At 27.2% G+C, this 18,086-nt stretch overlaps 3 protein-coding genes across 3 annotated transcripts; 2 read left to right on the top strand and 1 right to left on the bottom strand.

The window, feature by feature from the left end:
* Positions 1-1,521: 1,521 nt before the first annotated feature.
* GO595_000232 (RasGEF domain containing protein) lies at positions 1,522-4,338 on the top strand (the record flags this gene model as incomplete). Its single annotated transcript, XM_067915212.1, has 1 exon — positions 1,522-4,338. The coding sequence occupies one exon, from the start codon at positions 1,522-1,524 to the stop codon at positions 4,336-4,338; it is 2,817 nt and encodes a 938-aa protein (XP_067779687.1).
* A 1,113-nt stretch (positions 4,339-5,451) lies between these two features.
* On the top strand, positions 5,452-5,784 carry GO595_000231 (ribosomal protein L35Ae; the record flags this gene model as incomplete). Its single annotated transcript, XM_067915202.1, has 1 exon — positions 5,452-5,784. One exon carries the CDS (start codon positions 5,452-5,454, stop codon positions 5,782-5,784), a length of 333 nt encoding a protein of 110 aa, XP_067779686.1.
* A 1,724-nt stretch (positions 5,785-7,508) lies between these two features.
* On the bottom strand, positions 7,509-8,707 carry GO595_000230 (putative phosphoinositide phosphatase SAC9; the record flags this gene model as incomplete). The annotated part of the gene is made up of 2 exons (XM_067915191.1): positions 7,509-7,523; positions 7,601-8,707. The coding sequence occupies 2 exons, from the start codon at positions 8,705-8,707 to the stop codon at positions 7,509-7,511; spliced, it is 1,122 nt and encodes a 373-aa protein (XP_067779685.1).
* Positions 8,708-18,086: the final 9,379 nt, after the last annotated feature.

Below are 18,086 nucleotides of genomic sequence, written 5' to 3'. Positions count from 1 at the left end.
AGTGTAGCAATTGAACATTGTTCATATTCAATGATTAATACTGGTGGAATCATTTTTTGTGGATCAGTATCATCAATTTGAAGTTGAAGTGTGATATCAGACGCATATTGAATATAATCATTGGTAAGAAATGTATCTTTGACAAAAAATCGGCGAAAGAGCCTATATCGTGAAGAACTACTATCAACGGAATTTACATATCCCATGGAACTATCATAATAATTACGAATAAGAACTGGAACAGGACGAAGAATTTGGTGACCGTTTATTTCCCCATCAGCAATGTAAAGATCAAATAGTTCATCTTCATGTGATGTAAGCTCATTAAGTAAATTAAAATAACAAGAGCTATAAAAGTTTGTACCAAATCTTCTCCAAAGTTGACTATTTCGATTTGTTTCATTACAATAATTTAGATCTGTTGTAACTTCACTAAGACCAATAAAAGTTCCATCTGCTTTAAACTTAGCAAGATAAAGCGTAATAAGTGAGTCATAATTAAAATTGGAATTGATGTAATGATCATCAAGCGCACTTTGATATGATATCGTATATGTAATAAAAGGCTCATCAACAGGCCAAGCAATGATTCCATGTTGTCCTCCTGTTGTTGGTTGAATTATATTGGTATACTGAGATATTAAAGAATCTGTTCGATAACTTGAATAAGCATAAAAATTTGCAACCAATTCACAACTCTTTTGATCAAGTTTATTACTTAATGAACAAGAGGCATAAGCATCTTTTAATTTATCAAGTTGTGTTTGATTTACACTTGCTGTTGCAGTTACAAATCTATCGGAAAGAATTTTATTTTTGTTAAAAGAGACACTAATACTGTTATATGTAGTAATGGAATTTCGTGTTGTTTCAAAATTATTTGTATCATAACAAAAATTATTGAATATTTTGCCACTATCACATGAAACGCAATTACCAGTTGTTGGATCAATATATAAAGATTCATCATTGCAGGCACATGAACCATCTTTGACTATTTGATTTGTTCCTGGGCATGTTTTACAATCTAAAGTATACCAACTATAATATTGTCCTTCTGTACATGTTGTTTCGTTAAGGGGTGAATTGTCTGCAGAATTAATAATTTGTAAAAGCAAGAAAAACATCTGCAAACGTTCTAATAAATACGTTAATATATGAAAATATTCAAAAAGTGGTAAATGTGCACGTTAACAATTTATGAATATTATTCAACAAAATGAAAATTGATTCCACCAAATTTAAAATGTGAACATTAAAAGCATTTAATTTTGGTTTTTCTTTTTTTATGTAACAAACATTTTAGTTATGTAATTTATATTTTATATTTTATAGTATTTGACATTTTATCATTTTCAGATAAATCCCAAATACAATGTATTTGGAATATAAAATAAATAAAAAAAGTTTATTTATGAAAAATTATTATTTGAACGATTTTGAAGAAGATTGCAGAAAGAAATTGAGTTGATGAAAGTTGTTACATATTTAACGGTTCCCGCATAAAAGTGACAAAATAAAATGGATAATGACATTGCTGAACTTAATAGACAATATAATGAATATACTAATCAACTGAGTCAATATGTTCAAGCTTGCAAACAATATACTGATTATAATCAAACATTAGTTCAAAAGAAAAATCAACTTGAAGCAGATATTCACAATTTTTATCAATATGTTCAAACACATCCTGTGCGCCCTGATGAAGAAGAACTTGTTCAAGTACAATATAAAAGACTTGCAGGAGTACAAGCTAAAGCAGTAAAAGCTCAAGAAATTCTTAATCGTCTTGTTCCAGATACAAAAATGGAAATCCCTGAAATTTATCAAAGTCAAAAAATGAACGAATTTAAGAGCATAGCAAAGACCGTACGTCAATTATACGCACGAAAAGAATCATTGAAAAAGTCAATAGATTATTTAGAACGTGAATCAACAAATCTTAGAGATGAAAGAGATGACCTTCAAGCCCAGCTTGCCGAAGACCGTAAATGGGCCAATGAAATGGAAGAAAAGCTTGCATCTGAAACGCAAGCCGGAATGCAAAAATTAATGAAGCATAAAGAACAAATCAAACAACTTGATGAAACCTATCAGAAAGAACTTATTGAAACCGAGAAGAAACGTATCAAAGCCGATGTTGATTCCATCGAATTAAATCTCTTTAACAACCAATATCAACGCCAATTTTCGAAGCTCCAAGAAGATTTGAACCTCTGTCTTACCAAGAAGGGTATTCCCAGCTCCAATATTCAATTAGTCAAACAACTCCAATCAGAAGTAACAGCACTTCAAGAGCGTTCGGAAGAGTACAGCAAACTCCTTTCGGCCAATTTCCAGCTTCAACAAGCCAAGCAACAAGAAAGTGAAGTGAAGCAAATATATTCCGAAATCCGGGACGACTACTTAAACCATTACAAGAAAGTTGATGTCTTAATCCATCAGACTCTTAAGGACCACATTGAACAGAAATCCGATGTACTTAAAGTTCTATCAGATAATCAAGAAGAACTTAAAGAACTTGAAACAATTCAAAATCAACTCAAAGAAACTAATCAACAACTTCATAAAGAGACAGAGAAACTTGATGAAGAAGCGAAATCCAAACACCAAAACAAATTCCTCAACAAGAAGCTCATCTCCAAATACGAAAGCATCAACGAGAAAATCGATTCCATTCGCGTTAACATTGAGCATCAGAACAACAGTATCGCATACAACCAAACGTTCATCCAGAAGTATGACCAAGGAATCGCCACTGTCCAAGACATCTACAATCGGTTCCGAAGCGAGACAAGTACAGTTGCGCGCCGTCGACTTGTTGGCGAATTAGAGAGTTTGTTTGAGCAGCAACATAACTTACTGAATGACTTAGCAAATAACAATGCGAAATCATTACAAAACATCACAAATCAAATTGAAGAATTACAACGGCGTCTCGAGAAGGCTATGAGTGACTTACTGAGAAGTGTCGATCCAGAGAAGAGTTTCTCGCAGCAGTCGGAGAGAATACTCAAGGAGCAGTCAGAGAGTTTGTTCCACGGCGACGAAGGACTTGTTGGCTTCATGCCGGATGAGTGTGAGATTAGTCTTACGAATGAAAACGAGGCTAACATTGAAGTGGCCTCATTGAATGCACTCGTTGCTTTGCTGTTTCATCCACACGTGTTCAAAGACCGTTACCACCACCAGTTCATTTTGGGGTGGCACAACACAGGTACTTCGTTAACGTTGTTGACTGAAATGATTAACGGCTTCCTGAAGGAATACCAAAACGGTTCCAACCCCTACGGGTTGCCGAACACCGATCAATTAACGGACGCTATCGTCAACGATACGATCAACTTTTTCTATACATGGAGATATGACTTCACGCATGATTTTGTGGGGTTACCTGAATCAAAAGATTTGAGATTGAATGTGCACTTGATATTTAATACACTCAGTCAATTAGATAAGTCTAAGAAACAAGAAGGTGCTATTGATACATTTGTGAAATCAATTGATTTATTCAATAATACGAAAACTTATCAACCACCAAGATCAATTAAGCAGCCGACATTTTTGGATCTACCTTACGACTCAACAAAGCCATTCCCATTGCGAACAGATCCGGTAATTCTCGCAAAGCATTTCATGTTCGTCGAATTGAAAAAGTTCGTTTCAATAGAACGATACGAATTTGTGAAGTGTAACTGGAGCAGGCCGAATCGCGACACGATATCGCCAAACCTGTCTGAGCTAACGAGGCATTTCAACAAGACATCTGTACTTGTCGGTTATACTATTTTGACTGAAAAGCGTCTAAAAGAACGAGCGAAAATTTTGGGCGGATGGATTAGTGTTATGGATGCAGCACTGAATGTTAATAACTTTAACCTGTTGTTCGAAATCGATGGGGCGCTGACAAACCCTGCGATTATCCGTCTCAAGAAGACGTGGTCAAAGATCGACAAAGAATTGAAAGATCGATACACAAAACTTTCCGACCTGACAGCGCCATTCCGTAAGTTCGGCAAGTACAAAGCGGCGCTCAACAGTTGTCCTGTGAATATGACGCTGCCATATCTCGGACCATGGCTGACAGATATGACATTTGTCGAAGATGGTAATCCGACGAGGAAAACGCTTCCTAACAACGAAGAAGGTATTAACTTCACGAAGCAAAAGTATTATTACTCTCCATGCTCGTTCTTGTTGAAGGATTGGGGAAAGGATATCAACTTTGACATTAACCAACAAATTGTGAGCGATATCAACTCATTTAGAAGTGTGGACGAGGAAGGTAAAGAGTATAATTTGTTGAAAATGTCACGTGAATGTGAAACCGAGTAAAAACTCAAATTTGGTTTCGTTTTCAATACACCGGACTTTAGCGTTCAATTTTTGTGCTTATAAAACTCACAATTTTTCTGTTGGTCGTTGGCAAGTACAAATTTTCAGCTTTCATCGTCGGTTGTGTTCACTTTTTCAACGCAGAAAAATCCAATTTTTCAATATCAGTTTTTTAACACATTTTTGACAAATTCAAATTAATGTGCTACGTGATAAAACCTGATACAGAGAAGATAAGACAAGATATAATATCAGAGGCAAATCAGATGAATAGGGCTTGGAGCTTCGAGATCATTAGAAGAATTAATAGACAAATTGCTTCACTTGATGAAGAAAATTTAAACAAACTAATTAACGATCTTTTCATTTTCGCCGTATCAGATGATATAATGGGGAAAATTAGGTTCAAAATTGCTCAACTTTTTTCCGTAATAGCCATGGAAAAAAATTCTCTTATTAATGGTATAATTTATAGCCATAAGCAGCATACAATCGAAACGTTACAGAATATGCTTGATCTTGACTTCGGAGACCAATCATATCAGATGTTTATTCAGGCATTTGAAAATTGTATCTAAAAAAAAATCATTTTATTGATTATTTTTTATATGAAGTCTTGTTTATGTTAAAATTTACTTGCCAATGATATGGTTTTTATTGTCTAAAAACAATTTTTTACTCGAATTTAAAAATATATTATTCCTAAAACCTCTTCAAAAATTGAGCAAATGATAGTCTATTTCATGGCAATGAATTATAGGGATAAAATCATGGCTTGTTACAGCTATAACGAGAGAAAATTGCAGGGCAAGATGCCTGAATTTCCCTGTCAGACAAAAATTGAATATAACATTCAATTTCGAGATTGTCAAATTTTGAACACATATATCAGTTTTTTTTATGAAAATTTCAATTATTTATTTCGTTGTTTTTTGATGATAAGATTACAACACCGGCTGAAATTTATTTGTCAAATAACTGTTAACAGCAAGCTTTCTTTCGCCAGAATTTTTGAGTAATTTACAAATAAACGGTTAAACTGTTTTTTTAATAAAAACCACAAAGGGATAAATTTTGCCCTTTATCGGAGGTTTGGTCGGCCTTTTTCATCAGATGTCTACACAAGAACCAAAACTTTGGGTTAGTGCTGTTTTCACATCATTCCGTCGTAGCAAGCGTCAAATCAATCCAAATCAAGCACTTCTTCAAATCAGTGGAGTAAATTCAAAAGAAGAAGCACAATTTTATGTTGGAAAGAAAGTTGCATCATATGTTAAAGCTAAAGTTGGCAAGGATGGAAAGAAGATTGACGCCCATATTAACTGGGGTGTTATCACACAACCTAATGGAAACAGTGGTGTTGTTCGTGCTAAATTTGATCGTAATCTCCCACCAATCATGCTTGGTAAAAAGGTTCGCGTTATGCTTTTCCCAAGTACAATCTAAACATTTGGTATTGACATGTTTTATTTTTAACTCATTGTGAAAATGATACATATAATGGATAAAAGTTTTCAGTAACAGTCAAATGATATAAAACAATTGTATCAAATGCTTTTGTATTGCACATAATGTATGAAATCTTTCCTTGTTCACGTAAAGATGGAGTTTTGATTATTAGATAATTAATAAATTTATCATTTTGATAAAGTGCGAAGATTAAATGTTTTGCAGATAAATCCTTATCTATTAGAATTGTTATTACTAAAGGTAAATTAGGTTGACCTTTATATGAAAATGTTTGCATCCGATTTTTTTGATCTGTTTGAGATGAAGCATACGATATTTTAGGGTGAACAATTTTTGTGGAATCATTTTCACCATCGAATGATATATTTGTTTTTTCTTTTGTAATAATTCCCAATACTTTTAATTTATAAATTTCGATTAATTCATTTGTTGCAATTATTAAGTGTAAACTCTTCGTTACAATTGGTTGTGGCAATGTAAATATTACTTCATTATCTTGAATTTCAGGGTTTGAAATTTCTTGGAAATAACCATTCAATTCCACATTAAAAATGAAAGGTTTATATTGGTCTTTCAATGTTATCGATATCTTATAAACCATTGAAACTGCATTGAGTGAAATCATTGTTGAAAAACTGTCTATAACGGGCCAATTACCTCCTTCTTCAGAAATTATTTGGTTTACATTCGGTTGTTCAGGTTTTACTATATATGAATAAGGGTATACTGAAACGTTTTCCATTTGACCGAATTCATAATTCCTAAAATCATATTGGTATTTAAACGGGGGACTTTTATCCAATTTTTCTTCAATTTTTATAGTGTTATTAGCTTCTTGAGTTAATAGATCTACGCAATTCGAACAGACATTGACAAATCGACGATCGAAATTATGAAAAGAAATTTTATCTTGGAAATAAGAGGAGATATATATTTTATAAGGGTTTTCTACTGGTTGTGAACATCCTAAACATTTATTTTTATCTTGTAGAAAGAAGTTTTCAGCATTGAATAGCCAAGGATTAATTTTTTCTTCGATACAAATCTTGACGAAATCCAAAAAGTTTAATTCGAATTGATTAATTAATCGTTTAAATGATAACAAATCCTTAAATGTAAAAGGTTTTTCGATCATTTTCTTTATCATTGATTTCGTATTTTTTTTATTAAATGATTTAATAGCAGAAGAAACATTTTTTTGATCGTTATAATTATTATTATTTTTAATGTTTTCATTATTTAATGAGTTAAATGATTTTTTAACACATTCTAAAGCAATTTTTCCTATGCGGAAATCACTTGATTTAATTTGGATATCAAGAAATCGATTTAAGTTATAAGGTATTTCATATCGACACCATAAAGGCGAATGTACAAAAGGCGCTAAGATTTCAATCGTATTAATTTCGATTGTAGCTATAGATAAAGAAGGAAATTGATAAACCCAAATCGCTCTTAAGTAATAACCATTTGGGATAACTAATGTAATTGATTTCGATTTAGTAACAACGCAATTAAACGCTTGATCATTAATATTAAAATATGAACTTGCGTAATCACAAAACAAAAAAGAAATATGTAAATTATCTAATAATATCGAATGGTTCTTCGGCTGATCTTTTGTAGTCCATTTTAATATGTTTTCTTGTCGTTGAGGATCACTAAATACGTTTATTAGTCGTCGTTTAACTGATATTGTTTTATCTGATGATTGACTTCCTAAAGATTTAGAGAATTGTCGAATTTGAAATGTTTTAATTGATGGAGTATTCGTATACATTAAAGATATCACATCGCCACTTCCAACAAATGCTTTAGCTAAGAAATCAAGAATTGTTGGCGGTATATATTGATCAGGTTTCTCTGGTGAAAATGGAATATTATTACTTTTAGCTAATGATACTCTTCGACACCATTCGGCAGTAATTAATAACGCGTAATAAAACGTTGCTAAATTAGTTCTATCTAATGAATCAGCACAATTCACTCGAAGTAAACCTGCTTGCTTACGTTCGTGTGTAGTAAAATCACTTAATATTGCTAATGGTGATAAATAACTTAATAAATCTACAACTCCGCCTTTTCCTTCTGTTGAGAATTTCTCGTTTAAATCAAACGGATAAAATGTGACATAATCAATTCCTTCTCTTAAAAGTTCTGCAACTGTTTGTTGATATTGTAAATATAATTCGTTCTCAGGTGCATTCGGATTTTTGGCGGAATATTGTAATAATGATAATAAAAAAATGGTCGAATTATTAAATCGTTTGCGTAAATGTTGGAAATAATGTATTGTCCCTTGACAAAAATTGGAATTGATATGAATACGTGCTGATGCACCGGATAAAATTGTTTCCCAATAAAATGGTACAGAACCACGACGCCAACAATGTTCCCAAAATTCATCTGGTTGATCAAGCTTCGCAAACAGAAGTTCGCATTCAACTTCATTCCCTGGCGAATCAACATCATTCAAACCGCGCGCAAAATAACGTACTCCAGGATTAAGGACTGATCGACGAACTATATAACTAATATTATATTGGTCAAATGTTAATGTGGACGTGTATCCTTGTAATAAAACAATACAAAGAAATGATAAATCTAGTTCTTCAAAGATTTGACGCCAACGACGATTCCAACAAAATTCGGGGGAGGGTAAATTGGGATCATTATTGTTGGGATAACAATTGGTTATGTCATATGTGTCACAATAATAATGAAAATGTGCAACTGTAAAGTCAGAAAATTCTGATCCAACTTGATATCCATTTAAAGTAATTGTAATATATGAAACATCTGTGACTTTTTTAACTATGGCGCCACCAGGGATTTTACATGTGGTTTTGGTAGCAGTAACAAAACAAAGAACATAGGAATGATCAGCATTTTCAACCATCCCGATAAGTGCTTCCGCTTCTAAAATGAGAGTTGATTGATAATTAGCTACTACCATGTCAATTGCATCTTTTTGTTCTTTGAAAAAATCACAATTTGGAATTCCTGAAAAAAGAGGACCGCCGGTCCCACCAAATATTGTAATTACAATATAGTTTTGGAAAGTTGGACGTTTGACTATAAGGTGATAAAGAGAATTTTTATTGCCATAGAACAACACACTCATTCCAAAAAAAGCAATTCAATATCTAAATGATCGTTCTTTTGGCACCAAAATCCGTTAATAAAAGTCGGTTTTTACCGATATATGTATTCAATTTCCTCTCCGATAGATAGTCAGAGTCACGAATTTGACGTAATTTTTCATTTAAATTTGAGCTTTTCAGGATAGTGACTCTCTTTATAAAGTTACATCCAAAATAAAGAATGAATAATAGGATGGTTCATTTGTTTTATATTTTTGATTTCATATCTATTTCAACTGCAATTACATTAAAAATTAACAAGGCCTTATTAAGAAATTAAAATAGACAAAAAGTGACGCGCGAGAAACAAAGCAAACTTTTTCTATCGATTGCTTTTTCGCGGAAAAAAAATTTAAAAGTGACAAAATCCCCGAAAATCCAAAAACCAACATTTTTTTAGCATAAAAATTTGATAAATTTTTTTAATTTCTAATATCTCAAGATTTTAAAATATAATTAAAGAATTTTAATATTCTAGCTTATAATAAATGTTTAATTAAATCTAAAATGTTTTGGTAGATTTTGATTGTCCTAAATGGACACTGTTTTTCTTCCAATGCTTTTATTTGACCTTCATTCAATAATCCAAATATTGGATTCTCCGAGGCTCTCCCGCAATATTTTGTTGTTGATTTTTGCGTACTTTTATCTTGTAATGCAGGTTCACTTAATACTTTTTCTGATACCATGTGTTTAGATATTGCCCACTGGAGGGCAAAAGATTTGCCCAAAAAATTCGGTTTTGACCACAATAATCCTCCTTATATATAACATTGAAAAGTTTGGTTGATTTTCGTAATAGGAAAGTCGTGTTTTGAAGGTGTTTTTATCTCACCTTCCCTTTACACATCAAAAAGTGGTATCATCTAAATTTTCGAGGTATCCTGTTGTATGAATCATTCAAAAAGTTGGCGACATGGTTCATGTTTATGTATTCTCTTGTACAACTTATTATGAAATTATGTTTTACTAATTCAAAAAGTGAGGATAAAGATGCAAAATAATATTCTGACTTTTCAATTTTAACTAGAAAGTCAATAATTCTCTTATAAAAATTTGATTATTTTTAATACCAAAAATAATATATAATGATATATATAAAACACCTAAAATTATATCTATAAATAAATTTGATATGAAGATATATTAGTTTTATTTTTAGATGTCAAATTTTTAAATAAAAGTTTTTGTCTAATAAAGATATGAGAATATTGATTAAATGTTATTATTAATCTTGCCATATTTTTTTGAGGATTGAAATGATGAGAACAACGAGATAATTTTATTCTATTTGGTATCAAACGACCGTTTAGAGAATTTTCTCGGTTTGGGTTCAAACGATTTTCGGTTTAACCACAAAAAGTGATTGTTCCTGTTTGAATTCCTTGGGGTTGAACAGCCCATGGTCTCCATTAATCTATGTGTAACAAATATTTTTAATTCTAAAGTTTTGAAAAGAAAATATTATTTAAATATATATCATATGTTATATACTATGAAAATGGATGGTGTTAGTCCAAATTTTTGGAGTGGGAGAATTTAATTATCATCTCATAGAATTATAATATCATGATTATACTCATTTTTTTATGAATAGCTTTTATATAAAATTTCATATGGAAATTATTTATTATCTTTTATTTTGGATCATTTTAATATATTTAAAAAATAATTCAAGTATTATTTTACTTCGTGGATACATGTTGCCATATAAAATTAATAATTTTCACAATAAATACAACTTATGTCATAAAACTTTTTTATTTGACTTTAAGAAAGAATTATAAGATCATATTTAACAGATTTTTTATCATTCTAGTGGACATATCAAAAATTTTGACTGTATTTGATATAATTTACTTAACCTTAGGTATAACATACATTTTATTATAAATGTCTAACTACCCCCACGAATTTGAACAAAAGATTTTTACAGGCACCTCCCAATTGGTGATATGTGTACTTTACATCAAATTCGAATATTATCGGAATTGGTCTGCGGTTGTGCAATTTACCCATTAATAATTTCCAAATATTATTTTGAAAATTTAAATAATTAAAATAAATTTCAAATAAAACAAATAAATATCTTTAGCATTAATATCAATTCCTTCTTGTTCAAGAAGTAATTTAACTATTTCTGTATGACCATTTGAAGATGCAATCATAAGTGCTGTATTAAATAATTTAAATAATTTCCAAATATTATTTTGAAAATTTAAATAATTAAAATAAATTTCAAATAAAACAAATAAATATCTTTAGCATTAATATCAATTCCTTCTTGTTCAAGAACTAATTTAACTATTTCTGTATGACCATTTCTAGATGCATACATAAGTGCTGTATCAAATAATTTAAATAATTTCCAAATATTATTTTGAAATATCAAATTATTAAAATAAATTTCAAATAAAACAAATAAATATCTTTAGCATTAATATCAATTCCTTCTTGTTCAAGAACTAATTTAACTATTTCTGTATGACCATTTCTAGATGCATACATAAGTGCTGTATTAAATAATTTAAATAATTTCCAAATATTATTTTGAAATATCAAATTATTAAAATAAATTTCAAATAAAACAAATAAATATCTTTAGCATTAATATCAATTCCTTCTTGTTCAAGAAGTAATTTAACTATTTCTGTATGACCATTTGAAGATGCAATCATAAGTGCTGTATTAAATAATTTAAATAATTTCCAAATATTATTTTGAAAATTTAAATAATTAAAATAAATTTCAAATAAAACAAATAAATATCTTTAGCATTAATATCAATTCCTTCTTGTTCAAGAAGTAATTTAACTATTTCTGTATGACCATTTCTAGATGCATACATAAGTGCTGTATCAAATAATTTAAATAATTTCCAAATATTATTTTGAAATATCAAATTATTAAAATAAATTTCAAATAAAACAAATAAATATCTTTAGCATTAATATCAATTCCTTCTTGTTCAAGAACTAATTTAACTATTTCTGTATGACCATTTCTAGATGCATACATAAGTGCTGTATTAAATAATTTAAATAATTTCCAAATATTATTTTGAAATATCAAATTATTAAAATAAATTTTAAATAAAACAAATAAATATCTTTAGCATTAATATCAATTCCTTCTTGTTCAAGAAGTAATTTAACTATTTCTGTATGACCATTTGAAGATGCAATCATAAGTGCTGTATTAAATAATTTAAATAATTTCCAAATATTATTTTGAAAATTTAAATAATTAAAATAAATTTCAAATAAAACAAATAAATATCTTTAGCATTAATATCAATTCCTTCTTGTTCAAGAACTAATTTAACTATTTCTGTATGACCATTTCTAGATGCATACATAAGTGCTGTATTAAATAATTTAAATAATTTCCAAATATTATTTTGAAATATCAAATTATTAAAATAAATTTTAAATAAAACAAATAAATATCTTTAGCATTAATATCAATTCCTTCTTGTTCAAGAAGTAATTTAACTATTTCTGTATGACCATTTGAAGATGCAATCATAAGTGCTGTATTAAATAATTTAAATAATTTCCAAATATTATTTTGAAAATTTAAATAATTAAAATAAATTTCAAATAAAACAAATAAATATCTTTAGCATTAATATCAATTCCTTCTTGTTCAAGAAGTAATTTAACTATTTCTGTATGACCATTTCTAGATGCATACATAAGTGCTGTTTTAAATAATTTAAATAATTTCCAAATATTATTTTGAAATATAAAATTATTAAAATAAATTTTAAATAAAACAAATGAATATCTTTAGCATTAATATCAATTCCTTCTTGTTCAAGAACTAATTTAACTATTTCTGTATGACCATTTCTAGATGCATACATAAGTGCTGTAAAAAATAATTTAAATAATTTCCAAATATTATTTTGAAATATTAAATTATTAAAATAAATTTCAAATAAAACAAATGAATATTTTTAGCATTAATATCAATTCCTTCTTGTTTTAAAACGTATTTAACAAGTTCAATATTTCCTGATCCAGATGAAAATACCAATGTGTCATGAGGAATTGCATGCTCTTTTAGAAAATATTCAACTAAAAAAATATTTCCAATAATTGCTGCTTCATTAATAATATCATCATTGGTTTTCATTCCTTCTTTAACTAAAAATGAAAATATTTCATAATTATGATATAAAATACAAAGCTTTCCTAATTCTTCTAAATTATTAATTTCTTTTAATTTATTTTCATAAATATATTTAAAGATATCATTTCGATGGAACTCAATTGCTGCTTCATATGCATCTTCAAATGATGAATGATTTTGTTCACATAAATGAATGACTTCAAGATTTCCACCTGCAACTGCATATTTACCTGTGTTTATTACTTTTGCACCATTCATAAGTAAATATTTAAAACATTGAATTGATCCAAAAAATGCTGCATAATCAATTAATCTAACATTTCCTTTATTAACTAAAGAACACATTTCATAAAGTGATGGAACAATAAATTGATTAAAATCAAAATTTGTTTGTGATGATATTTCTTGAAGTTTTTCTATTTCATCATTTCTAATTATTTTTGCTATTTCATTTGGATTATGTCCTTCTCTGATTAATTTCTTATGTAATTCCCAATCATTCTTTGAAAGTTCTTCATAATTTGGTAAGACATGTACAAATAAATGTTTCCTTAAACCGATTGATTCTTTATCTTTAGACACATGATGCCCAAAATAAGCACTCTTGTTGTTTTTTACAATGTTTGGTTCAAGAAAATTATGTTCAATCATAGCTTCAAGAAGATAAAATGATTCATATGTATGTTTATTATTAAGAAATCGCCCAAATATATCAAATATATTCGATTTGATTTGATTATTCTCTTCAAATGTTCTTATTTCTTTTATAATATTTAAAAATAAATCCACTTTATTATTTTTAATCACAAAGGAATAATATATCATTTGAATAATAATTAAATCATAAGATAAAGGATGGATTTTATCAAATTTGTTGACTATTAAATTTAAAGATTTAGAGGAATTCTCTTCATTCAAACTAAAAATTGCTTGATTTATTGATATAAATGTTTCCCATTTGCAAAGTTCATTTGGCCTCATGTGGAAAATATTAATAACGGATATACCAATTCAAATTTGAATTAAAATTTGAGAGTATAAACCAGTGAAAAAGTTGAATTTATCAAGCAAAAATGAAAATGCCATATTTCATAAAATAAAATAATAAAAGTAAGCTTATTATTATCGCCAATTAAAAGTACATTCCAAATTATTAAAACATATTATAAAATATTCAAAATAATAAATTTTGGATTAACATCAATTCCTTCTTTATCTTAAAGTTATTTTATTATTTCTAATTGATATATAAAGTGCTGTTTCAAATTATTAAAACAGTCAACGAACGATCCTCTTTCCAGAATTCCTTTTAATTATTAATTTATATGCACAGTCAATACTACTGATCAGGCTATCCTAAAAAACTTTCTAACACAATTCTACATCAAAATATTTAAGGGAATCGTTTATTCCGTCGGACAGACCTAGTCAAAATCTATGATTCAAAAATTTTGGCGGGCAATAACAACAACAGAAACCATGGCAAACCGACAAGAAATTAAAGCAAAATATTGTACTTTGGGTAAATAAAAAATTACCTAAATCAATAAAATAAATACAATTTGAGTAATTAAAAAAATGTTAAAATATTCAATAATATCAATTATAATTCTAATCTTTCATCAATCTGATTTTTTATTGCCAATTTGCAAGTGTGTGTTTGGCGAAACAATAACGGCCACCACGTAAAGTTATGAAAAAATGGTACGATAGAGCATCACAGAAAAGTATTTGAAACCGTTAATCTAATTTCTTTTATGATAAACAATCCAACTCATCTTCAAATAGTAGACACTGAATTCTTGCAAAATGAAATTGAAAGACAACAATCTTTTTTGTTATATAAAACAATATTTTCATTAAATGAAACGAATATAAAAACTTCAGTCAAAACGACGATTTCTTTAATTGATTCAGAATATACATTTTCTTTTAATAAAATGATTTGTAGATTAATATATTCTGCTTTTTTATCAAGAATGAATCAAGAAGAAATATATTTTCAATATTTAAATCTTCTTCAAGATCAAATAAAACAAATAAAACGAAATGACAAAGGAATTTTTGAAATATTATCAGAAATACTTCTAAATATACATTCGAATGAATCTTATTATCTTCTTGAAAAGATGATTCAACAAAAATACATTAAAACAAAAATGATTCAAGAACAAGATTTCCCTATTTATAAAGAAGTTTCAAATAATGATAATGAAATTCATAATCAATTAATTTTAGAAGGAGTTAATCCGAATGAAATCTCAAAAAATTATTCGAAATGATGAAATAGAAAAACTTCAAGAAATAACATCACAAAATAATTTTAATTTTAATCAAATGATTAAACCATCAGTTTATGAAAGATTTTCATTTATTAACAAAGAAAATATTCCATTAATTAATTATGCAGCATTTTTTGGCTCAATTGAATGTTTTAAATATTTATTATTGAATGGTGCAAAATTAAAAAAACACAGGAAAATATGCAATTGCAGGTGGAAATCTTGAAATCATTCATTTATGTGAACAAAATCATTCATCATTTGAAGATGCATATGAAACATCAATTGAGTTTCATCGAAATGATATTTTTAAATATCTTTATGATAATAACATTTTAAGTCAATATAATTTAAATGAAATGAGTTATAAAAGTATTTTCTATAATAATTATGAAATTTTACTATTTTTTTTGAAAGAGAAGGGCTCAAAATAAACAATCGAATAATTCGAAAGTTAATCATGAATGATAATATAATTTTGATTAAGTTATATCTTAAAAGAAAAAACAAATTCAATTTCATGAAATTATATCAATATCAAAAACTTGAAATCATGAAATTAATTCTATCACAAGAAGGAATTGATATTAATTTACAAGATATTTCTTATATTATTTTAAAATTTCATTGAATAATATAAAATTTCAAAATAAACATTGGGGATTAAGTTTAATATTTAATACATCACTTATGCAAATAATTAAAGATAATCGTAAAGGAATATTTAACTTTCTTGTTGAACAAAATAAAATTGATTTTAATATTCAAAACATGAATTTCTTTTATATAATTTTTCTTTTAATGTAATAATATTTCTTCATAATAATTGGAAATTCTTATAAATATTTGAAACAGCATTAATGATAGCGTCACAAAAAGGAAATATTCAATTTTTGAAAAAAATTCTTGAATATAAAACAATTGATATTAATATTAAAAATATGAAATTCTTTTATTTAAAATAAAAAAAAAAAAAAATGATGTTTCAAAACAATATTTGGAAATTAATATAAAAATTTGAGACAGCATTTATGATCGGATGTAAATATAATCAATATAATATTGTTAAAGAACTTCTTGAACAAGATAAAATTGATATTAATTCTAAGAATATTTATTTGTTATAAATAACATTTATTTAAATAAAACATTTTTTCATTTTTATATTTGGAAATTATATGAATTATTTACGACAGCATTAATGATTGTATGTGACTATAATCATTATAATATTGTTAAACTACTTCTTGATCAAAAAACAAATAGATATTAATGCCAAAGATGTTTCTTTATTATAATAAAATGATATTTCAAAATAATATTTGAAAGTTAAGCAAATTATTTGAAACAGCACTTATTTATGCAGTATTTAAAGGAAATACAGAAATTGTTAAAATTCTTCTTGAACAAAAAGGAATTGATATCAATAATAAAAATGATTTTTTTTTTATTATTTAATATTTATTTCAATAAATTTATAATATAAAATTTTATTTGGAGATTAACTAAATCATTTGAAACAGCATTAATGATTTCATGTAAGTATAATCATTATGATATAGTGAAAATACTTATTGAACAAAAAGAAATTGATATTAATGCTAAAGATATTTATTAATTATATATAAAATTTAATTATACTAAATGATATTTCAAAATAATATTTGGAAATAATTAAATTTATTTGAAACGGCACTTATTTATGCAGTACTTAAAGGGAATATAGAAATTGTTAAAATTCTTCTTGAACAAAAAGGAATTGATATCAATTATAAAAATAATAATTTGTATTATTTAATATTTTTTTTAATCATAATATTTTAAAAAATAATATTTGGAATTTAATTAAAATATATAAAACAATACTTTTTATAGCATCATGGAAAAGTTTTGATAAAATATTTAAATTACTTCTTGAACAAGAAAATATTGATATTAATTCACAAAATATTTCAACATTATCATTAAAATATCATTTAATAATTACGAATTTCAAAATGAATTTTGGTGATTCTAATAAATATTTAATACATCACTTATGGTTGCATGTAAAAATGGACATTTATCGATTGTACAAATTCTTCTTAAACAAAAAGGGATTGATATCAATGCAAAAAATATATCTTTTTTTGATCACAAAACATCTTTTAAATATTTAATACATAAAATTAATATTTGGGGATTAAACGAAACATTTGAAACAGCGCTTATGATTGCAAATAAAAAGCACCACATTTTAATAGTTCTTGAAATACAGAAGTACAAAGAATCACAATGATTATCATAATAAATAATATAAGCCATAAATTTTGAGATGAAAAATGATACTAAAATATTTTCATGGTAATATATAAACATTATTAAAACGTAAAATTTTGTAAATTTTTATTCAATAAACATTGTTTTATAATAAAATGAAATAGAAATAAAAATAATGATTGAATCAATATCTCATTACTTATTTTTATCATATCTCGAGAAAGTGTTTGAAATGTGGTGAAAATACATATCAAAAAAAATCATAGATATAATTATCTTCAAATTTTTATTTACATTCCTTAACACCATCATAAATTTGAAAATAAGTCTAATAAATGCATAAAGAGTAAATCGAAATCTGACGAGTGAATTGAATTGAACAACGAAGAAATAACCGTCACCGAGATAAAGTAAAGAAACGATTGAATTGAAAGAAGTTAAGTGTTCGGTTATTTAC

Source organism: Histomonas meleagridis (assembly GCF_020186115.1).
Source record: "Histomonas meleagridis strain 2922-C6/04-10x chromosome Unknown contig_1, whole genome shotgun sequence".
In the NCBI taxonomy this organism is placed as follows: domain Eukaryota; phylum Parabasalia; order Tritrichomonadida; family Dientamoebidae; genus Histomonas; species Histomonas meleagridis.
This window is presented reverse-complemented; position numbering and strand designations above follow the sequence as displayed.